At 49.3% G+C, this 14,684-nt stretch overlaps 1 protein-coding gene across 1 annotated transcript in view; it reads right to left on the bottom strand.

Annotated features, from left to right (window-relative positions):
* Positions 1-807: 807 nt before the first annotated feature.
* GAB3 (GRB2 associated binding protein 3) overlaps positions 808-14,684 on the bottom strand; it is a 79,373-nt gene continuing 65,496 nt past the window's right edge. Inside the window, exons 9-10 of the mRNA XM_072743300.1 lie at positions 4,390-4,503; positions 808-3,796 (exon numbers count right to left, since the gene is read on the bottom strand). Coding sequence (XP_072599401.1) covers positions 3,680-3,796; positions 4,390-4,503 — 231 coding nt within the window. The 3' untranslated portion in view covers positions 808-3,679. The remainder of the gene's footprint in view (positions 3,797-4,389; positions 4,504-14,684) is intronic.

The following is a 14,684-nucleotide window of genomic DNA, read 5'->3' on the forward strand; positions in this document are numbered from 1 at the left end:
TAAGGGGCCAGAGCACAGGGGCCTGGAGTGAGATTACCCTTCGGGTCAGGTTCCCCGGCCTCCGCTTTGCAGGCGCCTCCCGGGCCGGCCCGCTCCTCTCTGGGTCAGGGGCTGGGCTGGGCTGCGCTGGGGAAGAGCGTTCCTGAGCTCGGCCCCACACCTCCGGGGCCAATTTCGCGTGGCCTCTTCTCATCTCTGTGCCTTTGGCCTGTGTCCCCAGACCTGAGCCCCCACATCTCTGCTCGTCCCTGCCTGGCTTCCCGGCTTCGAGCGCCTGCTGCCCGGGCCCCCAGAGCGAGGGCGGCACAGGACACTCCGCTGCCAGGGACAGGCCGGCCAGGGGCCGTCGCTTTCCAAGGTCTAGTGACGAAGGTCGTGTTGTACGTGCTGCCAAGAGGGGCACTGGCTTTGCCAAGCGCCAAGCTCCATTCGCGGTGATGCAAAGAGGCGTGGAGACGGGCTCAGGCCGGGCAGGAGCAGGCGGCCCCGAGAGCTGCTCCGCTCCAACCTTGCAAATGGCAGTGGGGTCCGCTTCCACACGCCGGGCTTTCTTTTTATTTTTAAGATTTTATTTATTTATTCATGAGGCTCAGAGAGACAGAGAGGCAGAGACACAGGCAGAGGGAGAAGCAGGCTCCACGCAGGGAGCCTGATGCGGGGACTCGATCCCGGGACCCCGGGGTCACGCCCTGGGCCGAAGGCGGCGCTAAACCGCTGAGCCCGCGGGCCGCCCCATACCGGGCTTTCAGGGGGTGCTCTGCATTTCCACCGAATGCACCGCTTCACACGAAGAAGAGAGAACTCGAGTGTCGTTCCTCCATATAAAACCTTTATTAATGCCAGAAAGGAAACAGTACAAAACATACCGGGTCTTGCAGATCAGCGCGATTCTGCGTACAAGGCCGGTCCTACCCGGGACGGAGGGGGCCCCGAGCGGACAAAGGCCACCGTCCAGCGGCTCCCTGCCCAGGAGGCACCTGGCGGCCTCTCCCGCGGGAGGACCCTGTGCCTTCGAGCTCCCCCCTCCCCGAGTTCCTGGGTCCGCGGCCTGGGGGACTTGCAGGCTTGAGACCCTTGGGTCCCCCCTTCGGCGCGGCACAGCCCCCGATCTGCAGGAACTCCCCAACAGGATGACATGGGAGAAAAAGCAAAAAGGGGCTCCAGAGACCCACGTGGGCTCGCCCCGCCACCTCCCGGAGGCCGTGCCCCGCGCAGGGCACACAGCTGCCGTGAGCACTTGCCTCCCACTGGTATCTGTGATCGTTCCCATTTTCAGTGCAGAGCCCCAAGCCTCAGGCCCTGGTCACATTCCTGGCCCCCTTACGCACGAGCCAGCTCCGCAGGGAAACAAGAGGCGAGCGGCCTCGCGTGCACGGCGGCCCCTTTCCCAGGGGCGCTCGCTGCCGTCAGCCCCCAACTGGCTGCCCTTCCCGGCCGCGAGGCGTTGGGCTCCTGGGGAACCTTCCATCGGCAGTCTTACCGAAGCAGGGCCTGTCGCAGGGCCTGTCACACGCACCCTAGAAAGGAGGCTGAAGTCCTCTGTTTTTCTCACCCCTAATTAATTGCTCCCAGACAAGTCACACGGCTGCAGTGTGTATTGCTTCGTGCAGCCGACGCTTCCGGGGACTGTTTTGCAAAGAGGTTTGGGGGGTGGTCAACTGGATGCCACCTCACTACCGGTGTCATTTTAGCTCTACTTTCTTTCCTGATCTAGCTCCAGTCGAGTGTAGTTCTTGGCACTTGGGCATAGAATTTTCCAGCACCAGCCTGTCAGGTAATCAAGAATGTGAACACAGGTGCACCCCCCTCCCCCCGGAGGTTACTGTCTACGAGGTCCACCAGCCCCGTATTGTTGCCTGAGGCTCTGTGACTCTTTGTAAGTCACACAGGGAAGAAGGTGGCTCCTTCCAGGCTCTGGCCTGTGCGTGGTGACGTGGAGCTGGCTGCAGGGTGCAGGGGCCCCTCTCATTTCTCCATCCAGACTCATGGGGGACCCTTACATCATTTAAAGCATTCGACAATGTCCCCCCACCCCACTTTCCTCCAGGAAGAAAATGCCTCACCAGATCCCGCTGCTTTGCACATGAAAAGTACTTCTCTAACGGTCTGAAAAGCCAAGACTGTCCTTGACTTACCCTTGGGGCACTTAGAAACCCTCAAGCCCCACAGCAAAGCCCACAGCTGCCCCGACTGGCCCTGGCTGTCACAGACCTGCCTGCCTGCTTAAGCCATCCTCCTACGCGACACACAGCCGGTCAGAATGGCAGGCCAGCATCTGCTTCCTTCCCAGTTGTTCGGATTTGCCTTCTGGATGCAGGTGCTCAGAAGAATCGAGAAGGCCCATTGAATAAAACCCCGTGCCCGACTGAGACTCTCATCTGGGCCCACTCGACCCTGGTGCCCCATCAAGGAAGGGGTGACGCGATGGCCTCATGACAAAGTGGGACCGTGTGCTCTCGGGGCTTAGGCAGCACTAAAGCGGAAGGGAAAAATCCGCCAGGAAACTGGGCCCAGCATAGGACAGCCAGGGACGATCCCCCTTCCCGAGGGGACAACAAACCTCTGTGAGCGTCAGCCAGCTCCCGGGGAGCCCGCTGCCAGGGCACCAGGGATCCCAGGCCGGATGTCACCGTGATCGTTAAGAGCTACTCGTGACGGTACCTACGGATGGCGTTACTTTCCCATGCGAACACCACACCGAGGGCCTGGCGGGACATGCAGCCGTGTCCAGTCAAAAAGCACCAGCTCGAAACCCTACGACAGGGAGAGGCGAGGAGTCCTCCGTGTCTGCACGCGTTGCTCGTGGCCCCAAGGCCGGCCGAAGCGATAGAGCTCGTGCGAATCGTCGTGCGGCGGGCAGCGTGGCCAGCTCCGTCCCAGGCCTCACCCCGGGCTGAGCTCCGTGCGGGCCCCTGGGCGGCGTTGCCCCCTCTCATGCTCACTCTTCCTTTCTTCCCAGCCGGAGCCACCATCCCTGGCTCGCCTCGCTTCCGGGCTCGTTCAGGCAAGAGGTGGCCGAGGCAGGCGCATGCGTGCCGGGAAGGGGCAGGCCCACCTGGCCGGGGTCACCTGCTATGCTCATCGCGGAGCCCAGCACTCCCTGCCCCCGTCGCTTGAATTCTCTTTCTCTGGGGAGACAAATGACCGATCTGCCTGTTGGGGTCTCCGGCTTGCGTCTCCTCAGCCGCGATGTCGGGGGTCGGGACGAGACGTCTCCAGGAGCCGCGGCGCCAGGACCATCCGTGGGCCAGGAGGTCAGGACACAGGTCAGAATCTGCAAGCGTGACACCCAAATGGTCCTGATGGCAAGACCGGCTCTCCTCTGCGCCCCGACGCTCCGCTGGACAGCTTCTCCACCAAACTCTGGGAACCCGACTCCCCCAGTCTCGTTTTTACCGTTCGGAGCGTGCCTAAGTGAACGGCCCGGTCCGGGGCGCGGTCCACGGCCCACGGGGACTCCATGGGGAGTCCGGGCCCGGGGGCTCCGGGCCCGTGTGGCCGGGGAGGGCCGCTCAGCGTGCACAAATGACCCTCTCTCCCAGCGGTTCTTGCCGAGCCCACGGAACCTGCAGATTCTCTCCGGATCTTGACCCGGATCGACCCTCGGTGAGATTCGGGCAAAAGAGCCGTGAGGGCAGGGCCCGAGCCTCCGCGCCCCATCCCGGCCCGAGCACACGCCTCACACTTTGGACTGCCTCTCGTCCGTCCACTCCTGCTTCGTGCTCTGCAGGGCTTGGGTCTTCTGCTCATCCACTTGGACGTAGTCGACTCTTTGCTCTTCCGCGAGGAGAAGTTTCTGAGGGGGGAGCACAGAAAGGGTTTCGTCACACTGAATCACGAATCAGGACAACGTCGGCCCTTTTGCGGTAGGTTCCAGCGTTGTTAACCCTTTGGAGCCCCCCCGGCCCCCCGGTCGCTCCCCACAGAGGCGGACACCTCGGGTGTGCGTTTGGACAGCTCTGGTCCTGGGCTCCTCCAGCCCTGCTCGGGCCATCGGGCTCCTGTGACCCATGCGACGGCAGTGGAAGGGACGCACGTCGTCGGAGAGGGAGGCCGGCAGCTCGTGCTTCTGGCACGAGGGCGGCGGGGCCCCAGAGGGTGGGCGACGGGGACACAGTGGGCCGTGGCCCGAACACAGCAGCCGAGGCCCGCGCTGCCGCCAGCCCCGAGGGCCTGGGGGGGGGTTCCTGACTGCAGGGCCCCCCGAAGGCCGCCCAGGCCCTCTTTTGTCCCCGCGGGTCTCCCCGTGCGGACCAGGTGTTCTGGAACATCAGCCCAGGTTTGGGGAACGAAATTACAGGTGAAGGAGAAGTGGGAGCTCATTTGGCAAAAGGAAAGGGAAACGCGGGGGGGCCCTCCGGGACGGCTGGGGCACGACGGGCGGCCTACCTGCTGTGCGGGGGCCGGGGAGGCTGAGTTGAAGTCCAGAGCTAAGTAGTCCAGGCTGAATTTCTTTGTCCACGTCAGAGCGCCACTGCCCAGGGGGTTGGCTGTCCTGTGATTCTGGAAGGCAACATCACAGGGCCCACGTTACGGCTGTGAGGCCGGGGGCAGGGGGGCAACTCGGGGCACACAGCGGCCCCTGCCATCGGGTCGCAGCAGGCTGCTCTCAGGAGACCTCCGCGTCTGCGCGACAGCTGGCCCTTGAAACACATCGCCAGTGCGCCCCCGCACAAAGTGAGCCCTTCGTCCACCCCGGAAACACTGGGCCGAAATCTCCCGCGACAAGAATTTAAGGATCTGACGGGCCCAGGGCCTTAGAGACCAGATCCCCAGAAGGTCAGTCACCGTTAAGCCCGAGTGAAGGCGTCCCAGGTGCACGCAAAGGCCCTTTATACAAGGCGGACGGTGCAACGTGGGCGACACACACCCGTGGGCCCAGCACTCGGCCCCAGAGGCCCCCGACCCCGCCACGACCTCCGTCTCTCCTCACAAGACTACGCGCCACGTGGACGGCCGCATTTCCCACGCTCTCTTTAGAGCTACACTTCGGGCGTGCAAGTGTCCGTGAATCCCACGCTGCGGCTCTGGCGGTTTTGGCCTCGGATCACTCGCAGCGTGTTGCACGGACTGGGGGGACGTCGCCGGCCCAGTCGCCCGCGTCACGCTCAGCCCTGCGGACGCTCTGGCCTGGCTGCCCGCTGCGTCCGTGCGCCTCGAAGCGGCTCCCGGGGCGTGGGCCGGGTCCGTCCTGCACTCACCGAACGCCTTGTACCCGGGCTGTGGGTGACGCACTTCCACGCTCAGCAGGAGCGTATCCGCCCCGTCCTGCTCTCCGTCCCGCCGGCACTTGCTTCTAGAACACTCCGTCGCGTGGGGGCAGCGGTGTCCTGCTGTGGTTTGATCTTCACGCCCTTGGTAACTAATTGGCCATCCTCTTTTTTTAATATTTTATTTACCCATTCATGAAACAGACGGAGAGGCAGGCCCCACGCAGGGAGCCCGACGCGAGACTCGATCCTGGGACTCCCTGGGCCGAAGGCGGGCGCTAAACCGCTGGGCCCCCGGGCTGCCCCAATGGGCCATCTTTTTGTACATTTAAGGGCCATCTCTTTTTTTTTCTCTCCTGTGAATTGTCTGTTCGGGCGTATTTCTGTTTTGATGATTTTCAGGTTGAAGCGCCCGCATTCTTCTAGTCCCACCCCCTTCCTCCTCATGCGTCCTGGAGAGCAATTGTTGGTGATGTGCGGGACACATGGCCCATCGCAGCCTACAGTTGCTCTTCGTTTTTCTGGTATTTTTAAAATGAAGAGCAGTTCCCACTTTTAATGTAAGGTAGCGATCTTTTCCTTATTTTCTCTTAGAATTATAAAGTTTTGCCCTACTTGACGGGATGAGCACTGGGTGTTATTCTGTATGTTGGTAAATTGAACACCAATAAAAAATAAATTTATTTAAAAAAATAAATAAGTTTTGCCCTTCACATGGAAGTAGTGATCTAGCCTGAGCTGGCCGTAACCCATGGTGGCGAATTAGGGATACACTCCATTCCTTTTTTTGTTTTTGCCCCACGGGGATGCCATCCTTTCTTCCCTGAGGCAAGGTCACCTAAGTTCGGCAGGTGAGATGATGTTGAGCTCTATCAGATACTTGTCCTGCATCTAATGAGATAATCACATCATTTTCTCCTTTGATATGTTAATGTGCTTGATGGACTTAACAGATCCTTTGAATTAATAGCTGTTATAGCTCATCTCTCAGAAAACAGTAAGGGGTGCACCTGCGCCGAACACAGGGCGTGGAAGTCTGAATCCCTATATTGTACTCCAGAGACCAACATACCGCTGGACGCTGGATGCTAACTAACTGGAATTAAAATAAAAGCTTTTTTAAAAAAGGTAATAATAGATTTTTAAAAGACATTTCCCCTTCCGGCATAGCTATTGTTTCCTCTGATCGGTTTTGGTCGCCTTCATGCCAGAGCATTTCCTGAAAGGTCTGACGAAATCAGTGGCGCTCTGGTCATATTTAAGAGTCAAAGACCCCCCCCCCCAAAAAAAAAGAGTCAGAGACCCAGAAGTTGAGTGGAAGCTTTGAGTACATTGCTGGTGCTTGTCAACTGTGGGGTTCGCTGCAGGGGATTCCACTGGACGCTTTTCTTGGGGGACGCTCCATGTCGGGACCTAGGGCTTCCTCGGGCTGCTCAAACAGCCCGGAGACCTACCTTCCAATCTTCGCGACTCTTTTGGAAAGATCTGATCATCCCCATTGTGGAGAAGGGCTGGGGAACAGGTTCAGGAATGGTTCTCGTGTCCATCCCACGCATTGACCTAGTCACCGCGTGTTTGCTCTACCGTTCTTGGTCCAATGGATCCAGTGTCCCCCGTCGGCAGCTCAGAGAAGCCTCGTTTCACTCCGTCGAGACTACACTTCAGCTTTTCTGCAGAGATGGGAAGTCACCGTGGCTCACCTCCATGCAGCGAGGGAGGGGCACCTGGAGATGTGCCTGCTGCTCGGGTGGACTTTGGCCCACTACCCCTTCGTTACCTTTCCCTCCAGCCCTGCTTCCAGAACTTTGTGCCATGGGCAATTCCTGAATCTTCTGGGCATTCTGTAGTATATTTGGCCTTCCCCACCTGCCTCCCCATCGTCCCCCGTGTATTTAGGACTGAACTTTCTTGGGTTTGGGAAGTCATTCACCACATACCCATCTGTTTTCCAGTCCCCAGTCCCCAGTGTCACTGCTGTTATCGTCCTCGAGTCTCACACCCTTGTGGGTTTACGCCTTTAACAAATCCATTTAGTGACATTTTCCAGGATGTTTTGGGATGGAGGGAAAAAAATCGAAGCCTGTGGTCAACCCACCATCTTTACGGAGATGTCCACGAACAGATTCTGAGATGTTAAACCCAGTTTGTATACCTGGGAGAAGTCCACCTTGCTCGTGGACATTCTCAGCTCCTTCATCGTGCTGGATTTAGTTTGCTCAAATCTTCTTCAGGGCTGCTTTTCTAACCACTCGATTGAGCTATCATTCCAGACCATACAATCCTCCCATTTAAAGCAGACAACGCAGTGGTGCTTAGTATAAGCCCATATTTGTGCAATCGCTGTCTCAATTAATTTTAGATCCTTTTCATCACCCCAAAAAGAAATCCAATACCCCTTAGCCATCACCCCCAGGCTCACCCTCCCCCCAAGTGCTACGCAACCACCACTAATCTGTTCTTTGTGTTTATAGATTTGCTATTCCAGACATTCCATACAAATGCAATTGTACAGTACGTGGTCTTCTGAGATGACTGGCTTCTTTCACTCAGCAGACTGTTTCCGGGGTTCACCACTGTTGCTTCATTGCGTGGCTGGATAGCATTCCGCTGTGCGGCTATACCCCAATTTGTTCATCCAGTCAACAGCCGATGAACATTTGGGCTATTTTCATTTTTGGCTGTTAAGAAAGTGCCGCTATGAACATCTGTGCACAAATTTTGGTGGGACATATTCTTTAGGATATTTTAACCCGTGTGAATGAGTAAAACTGGTCTACAATTTTGTACTTACGTTATTGCTATGTGTTTTGGTATCAAGTTATTTTAGCCTTATGAAATAAAGTGGGTAATATTTCCTCTTTCTCCATCCCCTGGAGGCATTTATAGAAGATTGCAACGATCTCTTCCTTTTGGTAGAAAGTGTCTGTACGGTTGTTTGGGCTTCATGATCCTTTGAAGTACAATTTTCCCTACTGATTCAGTTTCTCCCCTGATAGTTATATATTCACTCAGGTTTTCTATTTCTACTTGAATGTATTTTGGGGTAATATTTTCTGGTAATTTGCTTATTTTCACCAAAGTTGTCAAATTCGCTGGCGTGGAGTTATTCATAATATTCTCTTATGTCATCAATCTCTGGCATATTTGCAATTATTGCCTCCTTTAAATTGTTAATATTGTTTATTTGTATCCATTTGCTTTGTCTTTATTGGTTATGCTCAATTTTAGGCTTCAAAGCCAGTTAGGTGAGTGTTGATGCTCTCTAGTTTTCTTGTTTATTTTGTTCATTTCTGTTCTCGCCTTTATTCATTTTCCCCTTGTGGGACTTATTTTTTCAAATTTTTATTATGAAAATTTTCTAAGAATCAGCCAAACTGAAGAAAATATACTGTAAACACCTGTAACCTCACCATTTACATTCTATCATTAACATCTGACTACACTAAATTGCTCCTGAGTCTAAGGGTTGGTATCTTTCATGAATCATGAGAAACTCTGCCAACTATCCCTTTGAATATTGCTTATCTATTTTTTTGACCTTCTCATACTATCTTCCATGTCTCCAATTTCTCTACGCTGTTATCTCCTTGTCCTGATTTACTAGTAATTTCTCCACAATGATCTTCCAGTTCACTAAATCCCTCCTTGGGTTTAATCTGAGTTTCAATTTCATCCCAATCTTTATTTTTAGAAATTCTAAATGGTCTTTTCTAATATGCCTGGTCATTTTTTATTTTTATTTTTTTAAAGATTTTATTTATTAATTCATGAGAGACACAGAGAGACAGAGTGCGAGGCAGAGACACAGGCAGAGGGAGAAGCAGGCTCCATGCAGGGAGCCCGATGTGGGACTTGATCCCAGGTCTCTAGGATCACGACCGGGGCTGAAGGCAGATGCTAAACCGCTGAGCCACCCAGGGATCCCATGCCTGGTCATATTTTAATACTATCTTGTTACTCAGTCCAACTTAACTCATCTTATTTCCTTAAGCATATCAAACATAATTATTTTATATTCAAAATCCAGTATTTCCAATAATGGCTTACTTCTATATTTGATTCTTTTGTTTGTAATTTGTATCAATTCCTTGGCATTTTTGGTCCTAGAGATTCTCCTTCCTTTCTTGCCAGTTGAGTTTTGCTTTTTAAAAATATGTTCTCTATCATTTTAAGATATTTTATGTGGTGGTATGTGGTTTTCATGGCAGCTTGCCTACTGAAGTGCCCCATCAAATTTTTAAAAAATAGAACAAATGTAATTCCACTTCCTCTTTTTCAAGATTGTATTTTTAAGAAATCTTTACACCTTACATGGGGTTCAAATTCAAAACTCCGAGATCAAGAGCTGCATGCTCTACTGACTGAGCCAGTGAGGCATCCCAATGTAGTTCCACTTCTAATGTTGGATTATAATTTTAACTACCCTTTCTGCAAAGAAGAGTATCTCATTTTTGGTAGAATTTGATTAATTGTTTCTAAAATTTGTATGGGAAAAGAAAGGACCAAAAATAGCCAAATAAACCTTAAGGAAGATAAACAAAGCAGGAAGACTTATCTTCCTAGGTATCGAGACTTATCAAGCTACAGTAACTAGCATAGGTTGATATTGTCCAAAGACAGATACGTAGACCAATGGAACAGGTTTGAGAGTCCATAAAAAGACCCATACACACATGGCAAAGATGGCACTGTAGAATAGTGGCAGAGCACAGTAATTTTAAATAAATGATGCCAGGTCAATTAGAGAAACCTATCAAGGGAAAATGAAACCTGACTCCTACCTCAAATCATACACAAAAGCTAATTCCAGGTGTAATGCAGACCTAATTGTGAAAGGTACAACTATAAAGCTTCTGGGCAAATAACTAAAATTCACCCAATATTATGTAGATCATGTTAATGATCCTGCAACTATTTAAGAAATTGAAGTCACCCAGAAAGCTTCACTGATGAATCTACCAAAAAACTTAAAGAATAAATAACACTAATTGTACACAATCTGTTCCAGACAGTAGAATAGGAGAGAACACTTCTTGAGGATCCCAGCATTACTTGGATAACAAAACAAGACAAAGACACTATGAAAAACCTGCAGATCAACATCCATCAAATGACCATAGATACAAAATCCTCAACAAAATGTTAGCAAATCAAATCCAGCAATACATAAAAATAATACTCCACCATGACCAAATGGGATTTATTTAGTGAATACAAGAGTGATTCAATATCCAAAAATAAACCATGATAGTCCACAATATTTACAGCCTAAAGAAGAAAACTAAATGATCATATCAATGAATGCAGAAAAGCACTTGATAAAATTCACCATCCATTCCTGATTTAAAAAAAAATAAACTCTCAGAAAACTAAGAATAGAAGGGAACTTCCTTAACCGGATAAAGAACATCTATAAGATACCCACAGCTAATGTCTTACTCAATAGTGAAAGACTAAATGATTTCCCTCCGAAATGGAGACAAAGAGATTCATCTCACCACACGTACAATTCAACATTGTACTAAAAGCATTAGGCTGGTGACAATGCAAGTAAGAGAATGAAGGAGCATACAGATTGAAGAGGAAGGAATAAAGCACTGTATGGACAGAGGAGATGATCATGTAAACAGAAAAATCCCAGGGAATCCAAAGAAAATAAACCTCCCATATTTAACAAGTGTAGTTAGCAAGGTCACAGGACACAAGGCCAACACACAAAAAACAATCATATTTGTATATGCTGCCAACGGACAACTGAAAGCTGAAATTACAAAAATGTCATTTACAATAGCTCCAAAAAGTGAAACACACAGGTAGAAATCTAATAAAACATAACACCTATATTTTAAAATTATAAAATTCTGAGGAAAGAAGGAAAGAAAATCTGAATAAATGGAGAGACATACCATATTCATGAATTAGAAGACTCAGCATAGTAAAAGTGTCAATTCTCTTCAAATTGATTCATAGATTTAACACAGTTCCAATCAAAATCACCTCAGGATATTTTGTCAGATAAAGACAAGTGTATTCCAAAATTGATATGGAAAGACAAAGGAGCAGAGTAGCAAAAAAAATTGTTTTTCAAACAAGAATGATATTGGAGGGGTGCCTGGGTGGCTCAGTAGGTTAAGTGTCTGCCTTTGGCTTAGGTCATGACCCCAGGGTCCTCGGATGGAGCCCCACATTGGGCTCCCTGCTCAGAAGGGAGTCAGCTTCTCCCCCTGCCACTCTTCCTGCTCATGCTCCCTTTTACTCTCTCTCTCCCTCTCTCTCAAAGAAATAAAATCTTTTAAAAAATGAGATTGAAGAAAATATGCTTCCCACTTTTTTTTTTTATGATAGTCACAGAGAGAGAGAGAGAGGCAGAGACACAGGCAGAGGGAGAAGCAGGCTCCATGCACCAGGAGCCTGACGTGGGACTCGATCCCGGGTCTCCAGGATCGCGCCCTGGGCCAAAGGCAAGTGCTAAACCGCTGTGCCACCCAGGGATCCCGTTTTTTTTTTTTTTTTTTTTTTTGCTTCCCACTTTAAGATTACTGTAAAGCTACAGTAATCAAGACTGTGGTATAGATGAAATGATAGACACGGAGATCAATGGAGCAGAATATAAAGATTACAAAAATATACCCAAATGACGTTTTACAAAAGTACAAAAGGAATTCAACGATGAAGACTGTCCTGTCAAAAAATGGTCCTGGAATATTCAGACATCCATATGTAAGAAAATCATCCTCAACACCATCTCATACCTTATATAAAAAGCAACTCGAAATGGAGCACAGACCTTATATAAAACCTAAAAACAGGGAAGCCTGGGTGGCTCATGGGTTGAGCACCTGCCTCTGGCTCAGATCATGATCCCGGGATCAGGGATCGAGTCCCACATTTGGCTTTTTGCATGGAGCCTGCTTTTCTCTCTCTCTCTCTCTCTCTCTCTCTCTCTGTGTGTGTGTGTCTCTCATGAATAAATGAATAAAATCTTTAAAAAAAAAAAACCCTAAGGACAGCCCGGGTGGTTCAGCGGTTTAGCACCGCCTTCAGCCCAGGGCATGATCTGGGAGACCTGGGATCGAGTCCCACGTCGGGCTCTTTGCATGGAGCCTGCTTCTCCCTCTGCCTGTGTCTCTGCCTCTCTCTCTGTGTCTGTCATGAATAAATAAATAATTTTTTTTAAAAAATAATAAAATAATAAAATTAAAATTTAAAAAACCCTAAAAACATCCATATTTTTTGAAGAAAACATGAGAAAATCCCAATGACCTAGGAGGGTTAGGCAAATAGTTGAACATGATAATAATCCATGAATGAAAAAAGTCAATAAATTGGGCTTAATCAATAGGTAGTAATGTCTCTGCCACCGGCTGGACCAACATTTTTCTAGATACGTCTCCTGAGGTAAGGGAAATAAAAACAAAAATGAACTATTGGGACTACATCGAAATACAAATCTGCACACGGAAAGATACCATCAACAGAGTTCAAAGGCAGGCTTCGAAATGGGAGAAGGTATTTGGAAAATACAGAAAGAACTTCTTATACAACTCAACACCCAAAAACCAAATAATCCAATTTTAAAAATGGCTACAAGACATAACAGATGTTTCTCCAAAGAAGATATCCAGATGGCCACCAGACACATGAAAAGATGCTCAATGCCACTCATCATCAGGGAAATGAAAATCAAAGCTACAGTGAGGTATCACAACTCACACCTTCAGAATGCCTAGAATCAAAAACACAAGACAGGGATGCTTGGCTGGCTCAGTCGGTAAAGCACGTGACTCTTGATCTCAGGGTTGTAAGTCTAAAGCCCATGTTGGGGCTTACTGAAAAACAAACACAAGAAACAACAGGTGTTGACGAGATGTGGAGAAAAAGAAACCCTCTTGCACTGTTGTTCGGAATGCAAGCTGGTGCAGCCACTCTAGGAAACAGTATGGAGGGTCCTCAAGAAGCTAAACATAGAACTCCCCTACGATCCAGTAACTGCATGACTGGGTATTTCCCCAGAAAATACAAAAACACTAATTCAAAGGGATACCTGCACCCCAATGTTTACAGCAACATTATCAACAACAGCCAAATCATAGAAGCAGCCCAAGGGTCCATCGACTAATGAATGGCTAAAGATGTGGTGTATACACACACACACACACACACACACACACACACACACACACACTGGAATATTACTCAGCCATAAAAAAGATTGAAATCTTGCCATTTGCAACAACATGGATGGAGTTAGAGGGTATAATGCTAAGCGAAGTAAGTCAGTCAGAGAAAGACAAATACCATATGATTTCACCCATATGTGGATTTTAAGAAGCAAAACAAATGAGCAAAGGGAAAACAAGAGAGAGGCAAAACAAGAAACAGACTCTTAACTATAGAGAACACACTGATGGTCAGCAGAGGGGAAGGGGTGGGGAGAGGGGGAAGTAAGCGATGGGGATGAAGAAGTGCACTTGGGATGAGCACGAGGTGTTGTAGGGAAGTGTTGAATCACGATACCGTATACCTGAAACCAATATAACACTGTATGTTGGGATCCCTGGGTGGCGCAGCGGTTGAGCGCCTGCCTTTGGCCCAGGGCGCGATCCTGGAGACCCGGGATCGAGTCCCACATCGGGCTCCCGGTGCATGGAGCCTGCTTCTCCCTCTGCCTGTGTCTCTGCCTCTCTCTCTCTCTCTCTCTGTGACTATCATAAATAAATAAATAAATAAAAACACTGTATGTTAACTATACTGGAATAAAAATAAAAACAAACAAATGTGGCTTAATCAAACTTAAAATCTTTGCTCTGCAGAAGAAGGGAATGAAATGACAAGCTCCAGACTCAAAAGAAAATATCTCCAAGTTACATATCCATCAGATGATTTGTACACAGAATATGTAAAGAGCTGTCAAAACCCAGTGTGAGAGGGTCTCATGGTTTTTCTCCCTGATGACTTCCCCGTTCGGTCTTCCCTCCCTTCCCCAGGATCCTCCATGCTGTTTCTTATATTCCACATACGAGTGAAACCATATAATTATTTTTCTCTGATCGACTTATTTCACTCAGCATGCTGGAGGGGAGGGATGTGGGGGGATAGGGTAGCTGGGTGATGGGCATTAAGGAGGACATGTGATGTGATGAGCACTGGATGTTCTACATAACTGATAAATTACTGAACTCCACCTCTGAAACTAAGTACGTACTATATGTTGGCTAATAGCAGGGTGGTGGAAGGGGAGGAGGGCGGGGGGTGGGGGTGACTGGGTGACGGGCACTGAGGGGGGCACTCGACGGGATGAGCACTGGGTGTTATTCTGTAAGTTGGCAAATTGAACACCAATAAAAAATAAATTTATTACAAAAAAATAAAAAATAAAATAAAGAAATTTAAGCCAGAAAAAAAAATTTTAATTAAGAAGTAAGAAAACAAACAACCCAATTAACTTGTTCCTGATCTTGAGGGTCTTTTATA

The sequence above is a fragment of the Vulpes vulpes genome, chromosome X (assembly GCF_048418805.1).
Source record: "Vulpes vulpes isolate BD-2025 chromosome X, VulVul3, whole genome shotgun sequence".
Classification (NCBI taxonomy): Eukaryota; Metazoa; Chordata; class Mammalia; order Carnivora; family Canidae; genus Vulpes; species Vulpes vulpes.